Source organism: Oryx dammah, unplaced genomic scaffold (genome assembly GCF_014754425.2).
Source record: "Oryx dammah isolate SB20612 unplaced genomic scaffold, SCBI_Odam_1.1 HiC_scaffold_11072, whole genome shotgun sequence".
Taxonomy (NCBI): Eukaryota; Metazoa; Chordata; class Mammalia; order Artiodactyla; family Bovidae; genus Oryx; species Oryx dammah.
Genome location: NW_024080466.1, coordinates 276,464 through 299,315, shown reverse-complemented (window position 1 = coordinate 299,315; position 22,852 = coordinate 276,464). Strand labels below are relative to the sequence as shown.

Sequence of the window (22,852 nt, the reverse complement as noted above, 5' to 3'; positions counted from 1 at the left end):
TGAACTCAACTAAGTTTGACTAAATCAAACTAAAAACATGAAGCAAAAAACAATCCTAGACCTTTTGTAGGAGGTAAAGTTCCATTTACTTAACTCTCCTTCACTTTCAAAGCAGTTGTGTCCGACTATTTGCGACCCATGGACTGTAGCCCACCAGGCTTTCTTGTCCATGGGATTCTTCAGGCAACAATACTGGAGTAGACTGCCGTGCCCTCTTCCAGGGGATGTTCCCAACCCAGGGATCGAACTCGCATCTCTCGTGTCTCCAGCATTGGCAGGTGGGTTCTTTACCATTAGCACCACCTGAGAATCCCTTCAAAGCAACAATCTGCTTCAAAATAAGTTTTTAATATTTATTCTAGTTCGTGAAACAGCTTGTGCTCATTCACTCTACCAGCAACCAGAGAGAGAAGCTGATCTGAAGACTTAAATACTTGGGCAGCATATCTTCTAAGCAGACACCTTTCCAGGAAAAATAAGAAAAAAAATAGAACTCATTGAGGTCTTCGGAGCTCTGCTTTCCTTAATACGGTCACTGTTTCCAGGGAAAAAGCACTCCCTTAGGAAACCCGCTCTTCAGCACACATGTTCATCTGTATTACATGTGAGCCCATCTCAGTTTGATTTCTAAACAATTTCTAAAGCAGAATGGAAAAGAAGAACCCGGAGGTACTCTTGGGTAATCTCTGGAATTCTTTATCCCTTTATCCCTACATCAATAGTTCATGGTGATGGTGTATATTATGGAAATCAATCAAACAAAAGGGGAAAGACAGAAAACAGACTATTTTTACTACCTTCCTAAAAAATCTGCTATGACTACAGAGCAAATTGGAGACACATGAATTACTAAGACCTGCTATTCCAGTTACTGATTTCCCTTCTCTAACCATGAAGCCATCCAACTGCTATAAGAGGGCTTTTATTTTTTAACAAACCTCAAAAAATATGGCACACTACCTGACTGCTTAAAGATGTATATTTTTAAAAACTGTGGGTCAGCTTCTTTCAACTCACTGCTGGAATAAAAAGAAATGCCAGAAACAGAATTAAAGGATTGGATGGACTTTTTTTGGTTGCACATTTATGTTCATTTACGAACATGTTAACTTTGCAAAAATCTGCTTTAGCATTGATCTCCAGTGTCTGGATTTAATTTTTATTTTAAGATTAAAAAGGCACTAAAAGCTTTTACATCCACACATAACAGGTTGCTAAAATGGAACTATTTCAGACTCAGTTTTGGCTCTGCCCCCCAAGATGGCAGACGCCAAATATAGCTACATTCCCAAGCCCAGGAATGTGCAAGACTAGCAGTCAGGACTTGCAAAGGAGGGCTCCAAAACCTGGTTTTGCAGCTCTTCACCAAAAGAAAATCAACTCAAAAGGAATTTTAAGAGAAAGTTTCTGATGTGCTAGGAGTCTCACACACCCTACCCCCAGGGATCAGGTGGGAATTGCTTGCCCCTCACTTCGAGCCTAAGGAAAAGGGCTTCAGTTGGACAATCCAGAGAGCTGGATGCCTGCCCCTGGGAGCAACCTCAAGCCACAGCGGTCAGACACTTGACATGCCCAAAAATCCTAGAAAGAAAAATACTGCGTTGACCGGCTGCACAGAAGGCTGAGCTGGAAAAGGGTGCTGTGCTGAGTTTCAGGGAGCAAAGAAAACAGGAGCTTTTCCCCTCAACTGAACTGACTCGTTTGAAAAGACCCTGATGCTGGGAACGATTGAAGGTGGGAGGAGAAGGGGACGACAGAGGATGAGATGGTTGGATGGCATCACCAACTCAATGGACATGAATTTGAGCAAGCTCCGGGAGTTGTTGATAGACAGGGAGGCCTGGCATGAGGCAGTCCATGGGGTCACAAAGAGTCGGACACAACTGAGCAACTGAACTGAACTGAATGTGCAAAAAAAGGAGAGCAGCATGAGGCTGCTTCTATCCTGATCAACACCAGCCTCCAGAGGCCTAAAGGCAACCCCAGGAGATACAGCCAGAGGCGTACCGCAGACAGCCAGGAGCTGAAGATGTAGCTGTTAGGACAGAGCCAGCTGGAGGAGATAGTCAAAAGCACGGAAGACAGTTTGGATGAGAGACCTCCCAGCAATGGTAGGGGGGTAATGCTCCAAAGAACCCACAAAAGAGCTCTAGGAAGAAAAGGTGTTCGTTTTAAATGCCTGCCAAGCCCAGAAAGCTCTGATACCAGCTGACGACATTAGTACTTTAAACCATATTAAACTTTTTATAGAATAAATATTGGGCTGCCCAGGTGACGCTAGTGATGAAGAACCCACCTGCCAGTGCAGGAGATCTAAGAGACTCAGGTTCGATCCTTGGGTCAGGAAGATCCCCTGGAGGAGGGCATGGCAACCCACTCCAGTATTCTTGCCTGGAGAATCCCATGGACAGAAGAGCCTGGTGGGCTACAGTCCATGGGGTCACAAAGAGTCAGACAGGACTAAAGTGACTAAGCAGCACACGCACACAGAATGAACGTTAGCAAATTCATATGTCTCACCCTTACACGTATGAGTTTTTTATCCCTCACCTCTCTTCCCTCCACCTATTTAAACCTGCAGGAGCGCAATGTATCCTCATGAATGAGAAACAGGAGGCCAGAGCAGACAAGACCCCAAGGTGAGAAAAGAGGGTTGGATATATTAATTACTGAACACAGAATTATGTATGCATACATGTAACCAAAAATGACAGGACCTTTTATCACCAAAGAATAACCAGAAAAGTGGTGGGATTTCCCCCCATTTCAGGCAGTATGCACATCTGTCATTTCTCTAAGAAAGACAATATACATCTCTTGATGCTTTTGTGATTTACTAGCTTTTTAAGTTCTTTGCTAATTATATGGTAAAAATCAAAGAGGGGGAAAGAAAAGATTTTACATGACTACTGTTCTGTAGGTAATTAAGGCTAAGGTCTTCCCAGGTGGCTCCAGCGGTAAAGAATGTGCCTACCAATGCAGGAGACATAAGAGACATGGGTTTGATCTCTGGGTCAGGATGATCCCCTGGAGGAGGGCATGGTCACCCACTCCAGTATTCTTGCCTGGAGAATTCCATGGACAGAGGACCCTGGCGGGCTACAGTCCATGGGGTTGCAAAGAGTCGGACACAACTGAAGCAACTTAGCAACATCATCATCATTAGGAATATTAGTAGGCATCTGAATAAAGCTAAAAATAGAGAAATTTCCTGTTGTATATATTAGGTGTGAAAAACACAAGTCAGTAAACATCTAAACATGATAAGACACAGTTCCTACTTTCAGACCGGGTCAGGGAAGTTTACAGTCAAGGAAAGCTGCATTTAAGATTGCAAAGAGCTCAAGCTTCCCTGGTGGTCTAGTGGTTAAGAATCCGCCTGCCAACCCAGAGAACACAGGTTCAATCCCTGATCCTGGAAGATCCCACATGCCAAAGAGCAACGAAGCCCGTGCACCACAGCTACTGAGCCCACACACCCTAGAGCCTGTGCCCTGCCACAGGAGAAGCCAGGCAATGAGACACCCACCCACTGCAGCTAGAGAGAAGCCCCCTCCCTCTGCAATTAGAGAGAGCCCGTGGGCAGCAATGAAGACCCAGCATAGTCAATAAACAAATAAGCCTTTTTAAAAAAGAATGAATGCAAAAAAACTCTAGACTGAGGAGTCATGAGACTGTGGCCAAGTCATTCTAATTATAAATTCCAGTTCCCTCAGCTATAAAGTAGAGGATTTTGATCAGAGAACATGCAAGCCTCTTCACACCTTAAAATTCCACGTGTCAACTGGATGGAGGTGGAGTGACTGCAGGGCTGAGAGGGGGCCAGTGGGGTGGATGGGGGTGGACCGAGGAAGAGAGCTAGGGGAGAGGCTGCAAAGCTGGCAGCAGGCCCCGTGGGGCAGGCAGGAGCCTTGTGGGTGTGAAACCCAGTCCTGCAAGAAGTGAGCTCCCTTACTGAGCTTATGACTAATCCCTCCATCCAAAACTTATACCCTTTTTTGTCCCCTCGGACCTCAAGCCTGTGCTAGCTGAAGGCTAATCAACCAGAGTCAGATGACTAAAATCATGGTGGTTGCTGATAACAAACATCATTGCTGTACTAAAACTGCTGTTGTGGACATCGTCATTAACACACAAACTCAGGCTATTTCTCTGGGGCAAAATGAGTTCACAGATGTCTGAGCCACGGATCACGGGGCCAGAGAACTGTAAACCAGAGACATCTTGACCCTCAAAACTGCAAATAAAGAAATGTCACAAGATGACCATTAATCTCAGCCTCTTTGTTCTTTTCCTTAAGAAACGCCCCAATTCACAGACCCAGCTGGAGTGGCTTAGAGCCCTGCAATAAAGTTTTTTGCAAACACCATCCACAGCAACGAAAGATCCCACAGGAAGCAATGAAGATCTTGTGAGCAACAATGAAGAACCAATGCAGCCTAATTAGTTAATTAATTAATCTTCTAATAGATTCACAGACGTAGAAAGCAAACTTACGGCTACCAAAGGGGAAGGAGGCGGTGGAAAAATTAGGAGTTCAGAATTAACAGATATACACTACTATATATATGACAGACAAGCAACAAGGACCTACTGCACAGCACAGGGAACTATATTCAATATTTTGTAATAACCTATAATAAAAACGAATCTGAAAAAGAATAGATATAGGTGTGTAAACTGAATCACCGTGCTAACACCTGACATTAACACAGCATTGTAAATCAGCTCTATTTCCATTTTTTAAAAAAGAGATGCAAGTCTAAAAAAAAAAGAAATTAACGTTACAGAACTTAAAAAAAATTAATCTTATGGCTTATAACATCAAGTTTATACAGTCTGCTAGGAGACAGCAAGCTAATCCTCAATAAATACACTAATGGATATTACATAGTCCCTACCAGGCAACCTATATGCTGTAACATGAGTCTCCTGGACCCAAACCCTCAATCCAAAGCACACAGCCCTGCCTGCCGTGGTCGGAATCTGAGATCTTTTGGAAACAACCCAACTTCTGAGGAAGTGACACGTGTGACTCGAAAATCATGTGAGACAGGTGAGCATCCACCCCACCACTGCATCCAGCCAGCCCTGGTTTTTTAAATATTTATTTTTTATTTATCTATTTGGCTTCTCCAGGTCTTAGCTGCAGAACATGGGATCTAGTTCCCTGACCAGGAATCAAATCCAGGTCCCCTATATCAGGAGCACGGAGTCTTAGCCACAGTGGAACACCAGGGAAGTCCCAGCCATTCCCGTTGGCATCTGCATTCAAACAAAAAGGCAACCATCTCAAAACAGCAATTGCTGCACATATTAAACAGTTCACTGTTATAGAGCTGAAAGTATCAGGAAACCTCGCTTCCAGTCCTGACCCTATCATAATACCACCTGAATTCAAACAAGTCACTTAGATTCTTCTTCCATCAAAAGAGGAGATGGATCTAAGTAAGAGGCTCGCTAAGATCCTCTCCAGCACTAAAGCCCTGTGAGATGTGCTGACGGGCTTCTCAGACCCCATTACATTGAGGATAAGGAGATGCTAAAGTCTGATCCCAAAGTTCTCTGACTGAAGAGGGTGGTCGGTAAGAGACCATGTGAGAGGAAGGGCATCCCGGGAGTAGCCTCTAAAGAAAGAACAAAACAAGGAACTCCTCATATCAACAGCCTGGAGCCAGAATGTAATAAAATGCGCACCCCCGAGGACTGACAATAGCAGATCAAACGACCCAATAAAGTCACAGGAATAAAACAGCACAGAACTTGTGTGTGTGCATCTTGAATTTCACAAGAGACCGGGACATTCAGCTCTCGACTGAAATCTTTTTTAATCTTCAAATCAGAAAGTGCAGAATATTAATCTAAAAGGCCTGTTTCCTACTGGTCTGTTCAGTTCAGTTCAGTCGCTCAGTCGTGTCCGACTCTTTGCGACCCCATGAATCGCAGCCTGCCAGACCTCCCTGTCCATCACCAACACCTGGAGTTCACTCAGACTCACGTCCATCAAGTCAGTGATGCCATCCAGCCATCTCATCCTCTGTCGTCCCCTTCTCCTCCTGCGCCCAATCCCTCCCAGCGTCAGAGTCTTTTCCAATGAGTCAACTCTTCGCATGAGGTGGCCAAAGTACTGGAGTTTCAGCCTTAGCATCATTCCTTCCAAAGAAATCCCAGGGCTGATCTCCTTCAGAATGGACTGGTTGGATCTCCTTGCAGTCCAAGGGACTCTCAAGAGTCTTCTCCAACACCACAGTTCAAAAGCATCAATTCTTTGGTGCTCAGCTTTCTTCACAGTCCAACTCTCACATCCATACATGACCACAGGAAAAACCATAGCCTTGACTAGACGGACCTTGGCAAAGTAATGTCTCTGCTTTTTAATACGCTGTCTAGGTTGGTCATAACTTTCCTTCCAAGGAGTAAGCATCTTTGGTGCATCAAATACAGCAACTATGTACATACCCTCAAAATGAACATACATGAACATATCTCTACTAAGTTGTAGTCTCATGTAAAAGAGTGGGACTATAAGTCAAAGAACTTCACAAAGGATAATGACCAGTAGCAACAGTCTAGGAGAAACTGGTCAATCACTCCATTCATTCATCCATTCTGTCATCCTACAAGCAAAAATGAGCTACTACAACAGGACAGAATAAAAGTGAAAATTAATCATATGGAAATCCTGTCTAATGGAAGCAACCCAAGTGCCCATTAACAGATGATTGGTTAGAAAGATATGAGATAGATATATGCGTATAGTAGTAGTTTGTCTCTCAGTTGTGTCCGACTCTTTGTGACTGTAGCCTACCAGGCTCCTCCCTCCATGGGATTCTCCAGGCAAGAGTACTGGAGTGGGTTGCCATTTCCTTCTCCAGGGGATCTTCCCAACCCATGGATCGAACCCGGGTCTCCCTCATTGCAGGCAGACGCTTTGACCTGTGTGTATATATACATATATGGAATATTACTTGGCCATAAAAAAAGAATGAATTACTACCATTTCCAATAACATGAACAAATGCAGGGAATTTTACCATTAGTTAAATAGGTCAGAGAAAGATAAATACTATGATATACTGCATGTGGAATCAATAATAATACAAATTAATCTATATACAAAACAGAAACACATTCATAAACAGAAAACAAATGTATTATTACCAAAGGAGAGAGGGATAGGGTAAGAGATAAATTAGGAATATGGGATTAAGAGATACAAACTATCAATACTATACATAAAACAGAGAAGCTGCAAGGATTTATAACACAGGAAATTTTACCCAATATCTTGTAATAACCTGTAATGGAATATAATCTGAAAACAGACAAATCACTATGCTTTATACATATGAAATTAACATAATATTGTAAATCAACTATACTTCAATTAAAGAAAAGAACTTGAGTCTTCAAGGAGCTCACAGTTACTAAACTGTGACTCACAGTCTATTAAATAAAGCAGTCATATTTTGTAAAACTACACTGATCAAAGTTTGGAAAGATGAAACAAATTCTGGAAAGTGATGGTGATATTTTTACAACAATGTGAATGTACTTGATGCTTGATGCTACTGAACTATACACTTAAAATGGCTAAAACAGCAGATTTTATGTTATCAACACCCTACCACAAGAAAAAAAAAGAGAGAGAGGAAAAAAAAAAAACTACATGAGTAAGTGCTGCAGTATAAATGTTGTATAAAAGCACCCAGGGAAGAATGGAGAATGAAGTGCTTGCCTTTGCCAGTTGATACTCTAAAATATCAAAATTCTAAAACTGACTCCCCCTTCCTTTTTTCACTGCACATGCAAGCAAGAACTTAAGATCTTCTCCCCACCAAAAGCAGCCTTCTTTCAAGCAGAGCTGGCAAAAGGATTTTGGAAGCCACACCCACAATCCAGAGGGGATCACCAGATGTTACCTGTAGAGTGTTTCGAGTTCAACAAGTGTCAAACAAAGATGAGCTTTCTCACAAATGACAATGGCTCCAAAAACATCTTGAGAGCAGTGGCAAACTCACCAGGGAACAGCTGAGTAGAAAGATAAGCAGAGGTAGAAAGAGAAGGAGAACCTGAAAGGCTGTAAGAAGCCAGGCGGTGCCCCGTTACCTGACCTTCCAGAGCAACCAGCTCAGGAGAAAGGAGATATCATTGCTACCAACAAAGGAACGATTCCGTGCAGGCTGCTTTTGAATTACACAACGACTTTACACCCACAGACTAGCACACAGGGCTCAAAAAACAGTGATCCCAGGCCTCGGGGCTACCGTGCCTTCTGCCTTCTGCTTCTTATCCGCTAGCCCAGCGCTGGCTGAAGATCAAAACAAGGGCTGAGAAACTGCAGCCAGCTACAGACCAAAGAGATTACGAGGTCATGTGGCTCAGGGGTTCCAGTGCCAGCTGTGCCTCCAAATCTCCAGGGAGGCTGTTGAAACCGAGTGTGCCCCTCAGATCTGCGTTAGGAAGTCTAGGCTGCCAGAGAGCTGTGCAGAACTACTCTCCTGCAGGGGGAGGTAAGCAGCCCAGTCTCACCACCAGGGCGCTCAAAGAACAAGTCAGGGGCTGGCCTTCCCCACGACCTGATACTGCCTCCCGTTGGAAGACAGAAACTGAAGAGGCAGAGCTGCGGGTGTGGAGCAGCACTTCTCAAACCACAGCCCTGAAAACAGACAGGATTTCCTAGAGTGCTAATGCTGCTGCTGCTTAGCCACTCAGTCGTGTCTGACTCTTTGCAACCCCATGGACTGTAGCCCAACAGGCTCCTCTGTCCATGGGATTTCCCAGGCAAGAATACTGGAGTGGACTGCCGTGCCCTCCTCCAGGGGATCTTCCCGACTGAGGGATTGAACCCATGTCTAAAATGCAGATCCCTAGGTCCCTGCCAGCAGTACTGACTAGCGATCTAGAGGTGGGGCCTGGGTTGTACAACCTGAACAAGAGCTGCCGTCAGCAGATGCTTAGGCACGCGAGCACTTGGGAACCACTGCTAAGTTTCAGCAGCGGGAACCACACCAACCTCTCTGGGAGGAAAGACAGGTTGTCTCCCCCTTCCCCTGAGGAAAGAGGGCACAGAGCTACAACATCCAGTAGCAGGGCTCTCTCCGAGACTCTGCCCTTCCTCCGGGTCCTCAGAGGACTGTCACCGATACCTGGAACTCTGGGCCAGTACAGGAACTCTACGCTGAGTACAGGGAGAAGGCCGTTTGGCAAGATCCCTCCTACCTCCTAAAAGCCTGGTGTTCAGACACCAACACCAGCCTCAAGAACCTCTAATACTGCCCTATGGGGGACTTCCCTGATGGTCCAGTGGCTGAGACTCCATGCGCCCAATGCAGGGGGCTGGGTTCAACCCCAGGTCAGGGAACTAGACTCCACATGCCACAGCAAAGACCTGGCATAGCCAAATCAATAAATTTTTCTTTTTAAAGCAGAGGAGGCATCTCCTGGTCTCTCAAATGTATTAAAAAAAGAAGAAGAAGAGGTCTAAAACTGCCTTCTAGTAACCTGGAATAACAATTTACAATCACAGATGTCAGAAAATTGGCATCTAAATCTGGAATATACATACAACAGAAGGTTATTCATTATTAAAAAGGAAATTCTGACACACACTTTAACACGGATGAACTTTGAAGACATTAAGTGAGTTAAAGTCACAAAAAGACAAATACTGCAAGAGTCCACTTATAAGAGGTACTTAGAGGAGTCAAAATCATAGAGACAGGAAGAGGAACGGTGGGAACCTGGGGCTGAGAGGGGGGAAATGGGCAGTTACTGGTTAATACGTACTGAGTTTCAGTTTTGCAAGATGAATAAACTTCTGGAGACGGATGGTGGTGACAGTTACACAACACTGTGAATGTATTTAACACCACTGAACTGTACCCTTAAAAACACTTAAGACAGTAAATCTCCTGTTATATATATTTACTACACACACACACACACACACACAAATAAGGAGCAAATAAAAAATTTTGCAACTAGTTGAGAGAACTAAGGATACCAGTCAAAAGATAAAGCAGTTAGAAAAATACTACAAAAAATTCAAGGACAAGCATTTCCTAACTTTCAGAACAAATTATCTTCCCAGGAGAGTTAGGGAGTTTGGGATAGACATATGCACGCCGCTATATTTAAAAGGGAGGACGCACAAGGTCCTACTGTACAGGTCAGCGAACTCTGGTCAATGTTACATGGCAGCCTGGCTGGGAGGGGAATCTGGGGGAGAATGAATACATGTATATGTCACCAGGGAGGGGTATTACACCTGGGAGGAGCACCTCTGAGGGGAGAGCCTGGTGCTCCAGGCAATTAAGGAAAACCTGATGGAAAAGGCCAGGAGAGGGGGAAGGGAGCAAAGTGTGGGACAGCTGGGCAGGACGGGGATTGTTCTCGGGAGCAGTGCAGTCCCCAGTGCAGCCAAGACCTACTCTCATCCAGTGCAGCTATGCAAATTAGGCATGCACATAAATACCAGGCAGCAAAATCAGCTAACTAAATCTTACTAATTTTAAGAGGGTTTAAAAATAATAATCGTCAAGACTTGCTTTACAATACTGCCACTCTGATAATCTCCACATCACTACAAATCAAAGCTCTGGGAAATCCTGTATTTTTAATACACTGTCCTTCAGTAGTAATACTAAGATTATGCCATATTTTTTCTAGAGACAAAAATGGAATTTCAAAACACTCTCCAGAAAATAGGTATTTTCTCCTCCCAGAGATTTATACCAAGAATGGTCATTGTCTTGAAAAAATTTTGTTTAAATAATAAATATATTTACTCTATAATCATTATTCACAGCTAAAAGGAAAAGAATTTAATAATAAGCAACAGAGTCTTTGAACGCTGTGCAGGAGTCAAGGAAAGATAAAAAACCAGAGACCAAAGCGTGGGTTGGGCTGTTGGGCTGCTTCCCCGAACATTTCCTTGACTATACTGACCTCTGGTGGCCATTGGAGGGCTCTTTTTTTTTCGGACTGGACTGAGCGATTTTTTTTTAATAACGGAGTCTATTTTCCCTTGGGTTTCCCTGGTAGCTCAGTGGTAAAGAATTCGCCTGCCAATGCAGGAGACACGGGTTGGATTCCTGGGTCGGAAAAATCCCCTGGAGAAGCAAATCGCAACCCACTCTAGTATTCTTATCTGGGAAATCCCACGGAGGATTTGGTGAGCTTTACAGGCTACACTTCATGGGGTTGCAAAAGACTGGGTCATGACTTAGTGACTAAACACTTCGTGCCTTAACACCGTTATCACCTAGGGGAATCCTTTCACAAGGTCTATGCATATTAAATCATCACACTGTGCACTAAATATTCTACAATTTTGTTTGCCAATTATATCTCAATAAAGCTAGAAGGAAAACACATCTTAACACCAATAACAAGTTCCTAATGAATATGCCTGTCTTCAGAAGGATAAAGATGTTTATAGAATGTGGAAAGGGGACATTACATTTAGTAATGTCTTGAACATTATTAGTTCAGACCAATGACTGCCATATAGTTTTCATACATCCACATAACAAGCACACACTGACTTTCACCTTGCGCAAAAGCACTGTGCTGGGTCTCAAAGATACAGGGAAACAAGCCTCTGCCTGCCAGGTCCTGCCAACCGAGTCACAGGAATGGACCAAGAGATGCACAGCATGCTATGCAAACGTCCCCGAGGGCCAGGCCATCATAGACGATGCCTGAGGATAAACGCCAGGAGCCAGACAAACAGCAGAAAAGTGGCTTTCCAGCCAGAGGGAGCAGGAAGGCTCTGGGACAGAACAGACTGGCCAGTTTAGGAAACTTAGGGGATAATACATCTAAAGCATAGCATTCAAGAGTGAGAGCTCTAAAACTTGCACTGTGCTTCCTAACCCTCAGCTCCCATCCTCCTGCACCTGCTCGAGTCCCTGTGCTCTCCCCAGCCGCCAGGCCCCGGAGCTCTCCTCCACCCTCCCGCCCGCTACACCAAACTTCCTCATGAGAACCCAGGTCTCACGAAACACCCTGTCCTCCTCTAAAAGTTCGGTGTCTGTGCCACCCGGAGCTCACCGCCCCACTTTCTGCCCCTAACTCCCTGTGTGCTTTCTCATTTCCTCTGCAGCACAGCCTGGCCACCAGCCTAGCGTGTACGTCATCCCCACGCAGACGCTCCAAAACCATGTGCTGACTAAGGGGACTTAGTTCTGCTTTTCAGACGTGGCCCCCAAAAAATTCTAACTAAAGGAAATCTGTTTTCATTTTTTATTTATTAAGTACTTGGTATTTTTCCCTCAGCTCACATGCTAATGAATGATTATTCCTTCTAATAACGTGGTTCTCGGATGGAGAATGTGTGTGTGTGTTAGTAACTCAGTCATGTCTGACTCTTTTGTGACCCCATGGACTTTAGCCTGCCAGGCTCCTCTGTCCATGGAATTCTCCAGGCAAGAATACTGGAGTGGGCAGCCTTTCCCTTCTCCAGGGAATCTTTCCAATCCAGGGATTGAACCCAGGTTTCCTGCATTGCAGGCAGATTCTTTACCATCTGAGCCACCAGGCAAGCCCTCTCCAAAGGAGAAGGGAGAGGGTATTTTTCAAAGGGGACACCTGTCCGTAGACATCTCTGTTTGTCACGACCTGGAGTGGGGAGAAGCTACTGGCAGTTAGCGGGCAGAGATCAGAGACGCTGCTAAACGTCCAACAGTGCACAAGCCAGCTCCGCAACAAGGAAGTTTTTACTGTGACGTCAAAAGTGAAAAACTCTGTTCTAATAGGATTATTTTTTAAAGCTCCTATTTGTCAATTTATATATATTTTAATAAACTCCCAAAAAAATCAGAAAATATTCAATGACTTTTCAAACACCACAGAGTGATGCTCCAGAGAAAACCCGAGGCAGAGACACGGACGGCGTTCCAGTGCCCCTGTGATGCAGACCTCAGAGCAGGGGAGCTGGCAGAAAACACAGGAAGGAGGTGGAAGAGCCGGGCAGAAAGAAGGCTGGGGAAAGAAGACTGATGTGGCTGTCTAAGGTCACTGGAGTTTTTTTTTTTTTTTTTTTTTTTGCATTGGGGTATAGCTATGACAAACCTAGGCAATGTATTAAAAAGCAGAAACATCACTTTGCCAACAAAGGTCCATCTAGTCAAAGCTATATTCTTTCCAGTAGTCATGTACAGATGTGAGAGTTGGACCATAAAGAAGGCTGAACACCAAAGAACTGATGCTTTCAAACTGTGGTGCTGGAGAAGACTCTTGAGAGTCCCTTGGGCAGCAAGGAGATCCAACCCGTCCATCCTAAAGGAAATCAATCCTAAATATTCATTGGAAGGACTGACGCTGAAGCTGAAGCTCCAATACTTTGCCACCTGATGTGAAGGGTCGACTCACTGGAAAAGACCCTGATGCTGGGAAAGATTGAAGGCGGGAGGAGAAGGGGACGACAGAGGATAAGATGGTTGGATGGCATCACCAACTCGATGGACATGAACTTGGGAAAACCCCGGGAGATAGTGAAGGACAAGAAAGCCTGGCATGCTGCAGTCCATGGGGTCGCAGAGTTAGACACGACTTAGCAACTGAACAACAACACTAGCTGATTAAAAATGTTGTGATAGCTCCAAGTGAACAGTGAAGGGACTCAGCCATACATGCATATGTATCCATTCTCCCTCAAATTCCCCTCCCACCCAGGCTGCCGCATGACACTGAGCAGAGTTTCCTGTGCTATACATTCTTAGTTATCCATTTTAAATACAGCAGTGTACATGTCCATCCCAAACTCCCTAACTATCCCTTCCCCCCATCCTTCCCCGCTCCAGCAACCGTAAGTTCATTCTCTAAGTCTCAGGTCAATGCCGTTTTTAAAACAAAGATAAAGTAGATTAGACAAATCTCTCATCAGGAGTCATCATTCTGACATAAGATTTGCCAAATCATAGCTATGCACTCATTACTTAATTTTAAAATACTCAATGTGTGCAATAACTAAGTACAATAAACAACATTTAATCAGCTTTATACTAAAATGTGAAATGTTTTAACCTTCAAATGTTACATAAAAAGAACATGATTAAAACTCCAATATGTTACAAGACAGGCTAACCCACTGATAACAACAGCAAATTAAAAATAAATCACTTAAATTATCTAGATACCCATATTAATATTTTTTCTGTTCACTGAAATAAATGACTTTAGAGATCTTTTCCCCACCAGATTTATTTAAAACATTTTAACTTTCCCTTCCCCCACCTACAAAACGTATGTATACTCACATTTACTTGAACTTGGATGGACCAGTCACCAAGTATTGGATGAGAAGATAACTGGAAAATTTTGGAAACGACTCCAAGATCACTTTTTTCTGACAACCACTGCTGGATCAAATTTGACTTGGGATCCTACAATGAAAACCATGCATGTTAACTATATAAAACCCGCATGGACATGTGGATCCTACCTGGTTATGAATAAGGTCCCCCCCGTACCCCCAGGCACATGCAGAATAGGGGAGCTCTTGGAAATGCCAGCTCTATATTGGGCAAACTCTGGGAAATGGTGAGGGACAGGGAAGCCTGACGTGCTATAGTCCATGGGGTTGCAAAGATTCGGCCACAACTTGGCAACTGAACAACAAAAATACTACCAAAAAAGGCAAATAAAAGTTAATTCTTCCATCACAGTCTCCTGAGAATATGTTTATTCTGCTCTACCTTTTACTTCTTGGCACCGTATTTCCTTCCACATGAAACACTACAACACATCCATCTCCAAACCCATGCTGCTGCTCTTGCTGTAGAAGAAAATCTCATTGTGGGGATAAGAGGCTCCATGTGTCTGGCACTCAGCCTTCTCACAACTACTCACACATCATTCAATCACTATGATTCTCCTCCAGAGTAAGATTACCCTCACATGATAGCTGAGAAAAGTAGCCCCCAGAGAGGTTAGATAAGCCCTCAGCTGCAAACAGCTGGTCTGATATCAAGGCACCAACACATGATGAAATTGAGGCTTCGAACCTATGTGCCCTTTGATTCAACAAAAGTATGTCATGAAGGTACTTAACCAAGAGGATGCATGAAAAGCACCTGAGTCTTCCCGGGCTCTCCCAGACCACGCCCCCGTGCACAACATCCATCCAATCCAGCCCCAGCCCTGTCCCTTTGACATCTCTGCAATCTGTCTCCTTTCCACCCTCACATTCGGCCACTACTTTCTACCTCTTGCAGCTCATCTCTCTCCCCCAGTCTTGCCCCTCCAATGCATCTTCCCCACTGCCAAACACAAACCCGAGGCTGAGGCACAGTGGCTGAAACACCGGCACAGTTCCTGGCATGCAACAGCGAATAATTGGCTATGATCACAATACTGGGCCACCAAGTAACGACGGCTTCTATTTGCCTACAGAATGCGAGCTAGCCTCCTTGCATAGTCTGTTGCTGTGTAGTTGCTAACTCATGTCCAGCTGTTCTGTAACCTCATGGACCGTAAGACCACTAGGCTTCTCTGTCCATGGCATTTCCCAGCCAAGAATATTGGAGCAGGTTGCTATTTCCTCCTCCAGGCGATCTTTCTGACCCAGGGACTGAATACGAACCTACTGCTTGGCAGGCTGATCCACCAGGGAAGCCCTTGTACAGTTTACAGGGCTCAGTAAGTTGACCCCATCTACTGTTCAAGGCACATCTTCCTCTCAACACACAGATTTGATTGTAATTTGCTCCAAATGCCAGTGTACCTAAGCCTCTACAATTGCTGCATGGAAGGCCCTGCCTTCCTTGTCCAGCTGCTGAAATGAGCTCCAAACTCTTCCTTCTCCACAGGCCTCCAACAGGCAGAAGCCACCACTTCCTGGAGAAACCTCAGGACGTCTGGAGTTCACCCCCCTTGACACGTTATTAGTGCTCAAAGCTCTCATTTATTATCTAGGTTTTTTGGTGCTTTTGTCATTGTTACTTTGGGTTTGGTATTTCTTTGTTCCCTGGACTATGAACTCCTGGCAGTAGGGATCAAATATTTCTCCATTCTTAATTTCTATCCTCTGACTCAAGGTAGTGTTTCGGTCAGAAGAAATCTCTCTCCTCCAGCAGGAGCGAGTGTGAAAGTCGGGGTGAAAACAATGCTGACCACTGAGTAAGTGGTCTAGTAAGGCAGAAACCAACTGTTAAAAGCAAAGACCACAAGCAGGTCAAGAATCAGAAGGTCACCATGCTTGGCAAGCCCTGGAGCAGGCACTGCAATCAGAGCTGGCTCTCCCACCCACTGCCAAGGCGTGATACCCAGAGCTCAAAGGATCAAAAATGAAAAGCTAATAAATACATGCTATCGAGTAATTAAGGAAATGCAAGTGAAAACAATGAAAGGCCATTTTTCTTCTGTCACACTGACAAAAAGAAAAAATAATTCCCAGGGTTGCTTAAAATGTAGGCAAAGAAACGCGTACAGTCCACTGATGTATTACTTTGGTGAAGGTACCCGTTTTTCCCACAGCCCTATAAACAAAGGAAACCCACACTGAAGGCTTTGATGACCTAGAGGACTGAGGGGGTTGGGTGTGAATGAAACAAATCCGTCTCATTTCCCAGGCCGTCTAAGTCCTGGGCATGTCACCAACCAGGAAGACACGGAGAACGGAGAAAGGCCAGAGGTCCTTCCAGGGCACAGGAGGATGTGAACCGGCACACCACAGCAGAGCATTTGCACGTGGTCGCCTCCTGCTGGGACGCACACAGCACAGCGCAGTGTGATGTGAGCAGTGCCCCTGCCGCAGACGAACAGTCACGTGGCTGGAGACGCAAGGAAAGTGGTCCCCCGCGCTCTCTGAGTCGCCTCCACACGGTTCAGGCTCTCCGCCAGCTTCCTCCGCACAGCAGTGCCTGCTGCCTGTGCCACACCCTCTCGAGCAAAAAACTAACCCTGGCTAGAGAAGGCAAGGATCTCTGCCACTCTCCGGAGCCGCGGATTACGCACAAGGTGGCTCAGGGGCCAAGGATCCGCCTACCAGTGAAGGAGACAAAGGTTTGATCCCTGCGCCGGGAAGATCCCCTGGAGAAGGAAATGGCAGCCCAACCCACTACAGAATTCTTGCCTGGAAAACTCCATGGACAGAGGAGCCTGGCAGACTACAGGGAGTGCATGGGGTCACAAAGAGTCGGACGTGACTGAGCACAGCACACACACGTTAAGTGTCTAGCACGTAGAATTAAAGACGGCAAGTCACTGAAATGTGGCGGCCCCTCCTCTGGCCAAGGATGAGGTTCTGGGTTTGCCACCACTGCTCCAGGCCAGAGCGTCAGAGCACAGCCGCAGATGGGATGGACCCCAGGCCAGCCACCGTGCCCACAAGACCATCCACCTGTACCAGAAGCAACAGCCTCATGAGGAAGGGCAGCAGGGTAGAAAACACTGAGCCAGTGACCACCACACTGGCATGCTCAGTCGCCTCAGTCGTGTCCGACTCTTTGGGACCCCATGGACTGCAGCCCTCCAGGCTCAGAGCTCTGTCCACGGAGTTCTCCAGGCAAGAGTACTGGAGTGGGTAGCCATTCCCTTCCCCTGCAGATTTTACCGACCCAGGGATCGAACCCACGTCTCCTGTGTCTTCTGTATTGCAGGCGGATTCTTTACCCATTGAGCCACCTGGGAAGCCCCCAGTCACTGTTGAAACACTTATATTTCCATTGTGTAAGGACAAACTGGCTGCAGGCAGCCAGAATTAGGAGAAAGAAGCTTATATTACCATAAACAGGCCCCTGAAGCCCCTTTGCTTCCTGAGAAAGCCAGTCATTAGATCAGGGGAAATAACCAATGATCCCAGAAAAACACCGAAGTGCCTGAATATGCTATGATGGTCAATATTTTAGGTACACCCTACAGTGAGTCGTGCTTGGCTGGGCAACATGGGCCCCCAACAGTTGTAGATCCAAGATGCATTCTCCACACTCGCCTGCAGGGCGTGCTGTGCTAGCAAGTACAACTTTGTTCACATCAGGGGCTCTCACTACACTAAAGACCTACTTTTTTCTGGGAAATTTTTCCAAGAAAGATGTAGGAAATATCACAGTCTCTTGAACTGGGCCCAAAGGACGGTTTTCAGAAGGAGGAGGGCAGGGTCCCAAACACCGTGGGTTCCTGGTAGAATTTCAGTCTAAATTTTCCTCCCCAAAGCTTCCCTCGTGGCCCAGCTGGTTAAGAATCTTCCTGCAATACGGAAGACCTGGGTTCGATCCCTGGGTTGGGAAGGCCCCCCTGGAGGAGGGAAAGGCTACCCACTCCAGTATTCTGGCTTGGAAAATTCCATGGACTGTACAGTCCATGGGGTCGCAAAGAGTTGGACACGACTGAGTGACTTTTCACTTCACTTGACTGAGAGAGCCACCCATCAGCCAGGCCAGCAGGATCCCTCGGAACCAGAAGCAGCAAGAAGAAGGTCTCTCCATGCATTTCTGGGAAAGACTAATGTGTCATGTCAAGTCCAAACTCTGAGGGAGGAGCCCAACGCATCCACGAAACAGCATCAGCAGGGTTCCTTCTGGGTTAACGCCTAGAACAGATCATTTATCCAGAGCTGACTTTTACTCAATTGAGACAGTAAACAGGCAGATCTAATGCAAACAGCCAGACACAGACAGACACTCGCTTCCGACTCCTCCTTTTACACGGAGCATTCGGTATTTGTGGACAAAGGGTGACGGACAGTATGAATGGCATCCAGAAACACCATTCAGAGAGTTATATGAATTTAGACATGCTGTTCACTATGGTGACCTGCTTTACTCCAACACAGCAAAGGCAGAAATTCACAGAGCTGCAAATTCAGTGCCATTCAAGAAATATGCATTGAACATGCCAACCCATGTGGTATTTGCTACAAATGTATCTTGGCTTGAAGTTATATGTACACATTTGTTTGCTAGATTTCTGTGTTTGTTTAATTTATAACAACAACTACTAAGAAGAATAGGAAGATACTAAAATTAAAACCCTAAATTTACCTTCCAGTCTGTTATTCGTCAGAACATTTAGGGTAACCGATGTCCTGGGACTGAGGGGATTTTTCAAAAGAAGAGTCCCAGCAAACTGGGATGAGTTGCTCACCCTATTTCTATGCCATTGATCAAATGTCTAATATTCTCCTCGGCTTACATGTAGAAAACCAGGTCCACCTGGATCTTGGCCATCTGCAGCTTGGTTCTCACCAGAAAGCACTCGGTCTGCTAACCACACTGCTTTCAGAGTTTGGCGTGTTCCAGCAGCAGAGGCCAGAGACTTCCTGCCAGAAGGGGCTCCTACAGCTAATGTTTAGTGAGCATGTTCTACGTGCTGGACACAGTTCTAAACGCTCTACGTGAACTCCCTCACATAATCCTCACAAAGGTATTATTATTTTTACGCATTTTACAAATGAGGAAGCCAAGGCTCAGAGATGTTGATTCATTTCCTCAAGCTCACAGAGCTAGCACCTCTAAGCGCTTCTTAGAGCATAGAGTGATCCTTCTAAAATCTTAAGTTAAATCATATCATGCCTCTCCTTAGAATTCTCCAGTGAATTTTCATTTCCCTCACAGTAAAATCCAAGGTCCATATCATAGCCAAGAAAATCCTGTACAGCCCCTCCTCCAGTCAACCTACTTGTACCTGACTTATCTCCTAATATTGTCCACTCACTTTCTGGGCAAAGTGCTCTGCTAGTTTACTCTCCCAGTGGCCCTAACAAGTTCCTATTCCATTGCCTCTGTTGGCAGAGTCAACCCTATTGAAAACAGCGAACACAAGCTCTTTCCCTCTCTTTCACACATACATACACTTATTCTTTTATATATATATACGTATGTTAATTTTATTTGTCCACTACCCACCAGGATACAACATCAATGTGAGCAAGAAATATGCATTGAACATGCCAACCTGTGTGGTATTTGCTACAAATGTATCTTAGCTTTAAGTTATATGTATACGTTTGTTTGTTAGATTTCTGTGTTTGTTTAATTTATAACAACAACAACTACTAAGAAGAATATCGAGGATACAGAGGTTTAACATGTTTGACAAATGAATTAATCAATAATGAAGCCGGGACCAAAACCCAAGCAGGCTGACTCTGGAGCCTGAGCTCTTAACCTATGCTCTACCATCCCCTTCCTAGGGAAACCATCCCACGTCAGGAGGGGAGCTTAGCCACGTAAATCCCAAGACGTCCCAGGACCAACAATGTCAGCGGAACTTCCAAGAGAGCTCCATGAGCTGGCTTGAAGCCCCAGTTTCATTTCCACCTGGCACTTACCTTAATTAGAATGTTTAAAAAGGTTTTATAAGGCTTAAAATCAGAGAAGAGTGTAACAACACGAAACTTCACTTCCTGCTTTGGTTTATACAGGGGCTTGTCTGTTTGAATGAAGACAGTCATTCTCTTGGTCTCAAATGATAAGCGCGTCCTATTTGAGAATAAAATCTCATCCTGAGCACGTCCAGTGACACGGAGCTCATACATCTCATCGGCACTGTTCAGAGGGAGCTAGGGGAAAAAAAAAAAAAGACATCAGATGTATCAAGGCCTCATCGTTTTACCTCAAAAATGTTTTTAATTGTAAGTTAGAATTGAAGTTTTAAATATACAGTATTATCAAAAGTAATTGCAACGTTGAAAAATGTGCTGCTCTTAGGCACCACAATTAAAAAATTTGTTTTCCCTCTTTCAACACCCTGGGGTTTGCTCTCTAGTTAAATCTCAAGGTTCCCGGACGGCAGGAGCCTCACCCCACAGCCCTGTCAGCAGTCACCTTGTCACTTCCTATTCCAAGTACAAACTCTTCTGCATGTACAGTCACTGTGAGTCAGAACACCCCTCAGCATTCGCTTCCGAGCCTTGCCCTGTCTGAGGCAGCCCAAAGGCACATTTGCACAAGACTGGTTTTCTTGCCCTTCTCTCTCCAGGATCTCTTACCTGTGCCAAGATGCACTCTCTTGCCCAACCTTGTGCGTCGTGTCATAGTCCTGGTAAGTCTGATGGCACCAATACTGTTACTGTTTCTGTCACCAGTGGAAATCCTACCTTCTAGCACTGACAGACCAGAAGCCACACTTGGCAACTTCCACACGCTGTGTCGTTCCACCTCACAACAATCCTTCAGGGGGATGCTCTAACCAATGCCAGGCCACAAACCAGGGACCTGGGGGCTTGGAAGAGTGAAGGAAGTTGCTCCAGGTCACTAGCTGAGATTCAGACCCGGGATGAGCTACACACTCTAACAAGAGCCTTCATGTGGTGGTTTTAAAATACGTCCACACTGCTATATTTAACACAGATACCCAAGAGGGACCTACTACTGTCCAGCACATGGAACTCTGCTCAATGTTATGGGGCAGCCTGGTTGGGAGGGGAGTTTGGGGGAGAAATCCATTCACGTATCCAACATGTGCGTGTATGGCTGAGTCCCTTTCCTGTCCTTCTGAAACTATCACAAGGTTGTTAATCAGCTATAACCGAACACAAAATAAAAAGTTTTTTTAAACAAAACATGTCCAAATATTTTTTGACCCTTCTCCTTGCAAAAGGGGGAGCCTAAATCTCCAGTGACCTGCTCCTCAGGAGTAGAATGAGGCTGTGTCGTTAACCAGACACCTTCTGCCTGGTTCTCTCTTTCTCAGACCCGAGGCTCTAGGAGAAGTCAGCTGCCATGCGATGAGGACACTCAAGAGGCCTGTGAGAGGCCGTAGGGGAGGGACAGAGGCACAGCCCACCTGCCAGCCGCGTGAACGGCGAACTTCCCGGGGACCCCCAGGCCCGGGGTCGCCTGCAGAGGTCAGCAGCTCGGACACAGGAAGCACCCTCTCCTGAGACCCCACGTCAGACCTGCTCAGCTACACAGCCCCCAGCTTCCCGACCCACAGAAACTGTGCGAAGTAATAAAATTCTCTGACTGTTTTACACCAGCGTTTGGGGACCATAGGTTACACAGCAGTAGATAACTAACACACCTGACTTTTAGTTCATTTTCATATTCCTAAACCCGAGATTCTGAAACGACGTTCTGCCTCCTTTGGAAAAATAAGATTTGCCCACAGAGGGCTCTGAGGAAATTTTCCAGCAATGGCAGCCACCAAAAAGCCAGCAATACGGATAAGCATATGAAAGAAACATGATGAACCGCCAGCACAACAGGGAGAAAAGTACTGATGTTTATAATGTAGTCAGAAAAGCATTTTAAAAATAAGATGAATTCATGGATGGAGAAATGAGTAGACAGATTAAATATGTATAAAGCTAGTATGGTAAAACATTAACAGCAGATTCTAAGTGGTAGCTATAAGACTGTTCATTACGTAACTCTTTCAGATTTTTTTGATATTTAATATTTTCACAATAAACTGTTAGGAGAAACAGTCATATCTCCTTCAAATGACCTCTAGTACTGATTTTTCCTTTCCTTTAACAAACGTTCCCTGAGCACCTTCGAGCATGGAATTCAACGTGAACCAAAGATGTACACCCTAGAGGGCTGAGAACCTAGCCTAGCACTTGCATCCTCCTATTCTATTCTCTCAGTCCTCAGATTCTTTTAAATGGAGTGTTCAATACTGTAAGCATGTACACAAGAGTACACGTGAAAGTCACTCAGTCGTGTCCGACTCTTTGTGACCCCCTGGACTACACAGTCCATGGAATGCTCCAGGCCAGAATACTGGAGTGGGTAGCCTTTCCCTTCTCCAGGGGATCTTCCCAACCCAGGGATCGAACCCAGGTCTTCCGCACTGCAGGCGGATTCTTTACCAGCTGAGCCACAAGGGATGGTAACCAGGAAAATATATATGCCAGGAACCAGCATATCGTTTGCTTGTATATATCACAGATTTATAAACA

General features: G+C 45.2%; 1 protein-coding gene across 1 annotated transcript in view; it reads right to left on the bottom strand.

Moving 5' to 3' along the window:
- LOC120860411 (CD109 antigen) overlaps nucleotides 1–22,852 on the bottom strand; it is a 143,526-nt gene that overhangs the window by 92,946 nt on the left and 27,728 nt on the right. The window contains exons 4-5 of the mRNA XM_040236212.1: nucleotides 20,276–20,506; nucleotides 14,265–14,390 (exon numbers count right to left, since the gene is read on the bottom strand). Coding sequence (XP_040092146.1) covers nucleotides 14,265–14,390; nucleotides 20,276–20,506 — 357 coding nt within the window. The remainder of the gene's footprint in view (nucleotides 1–14,264; nucleotides 14,391–20,275; nucleotides 20,507–22,852) is intronic.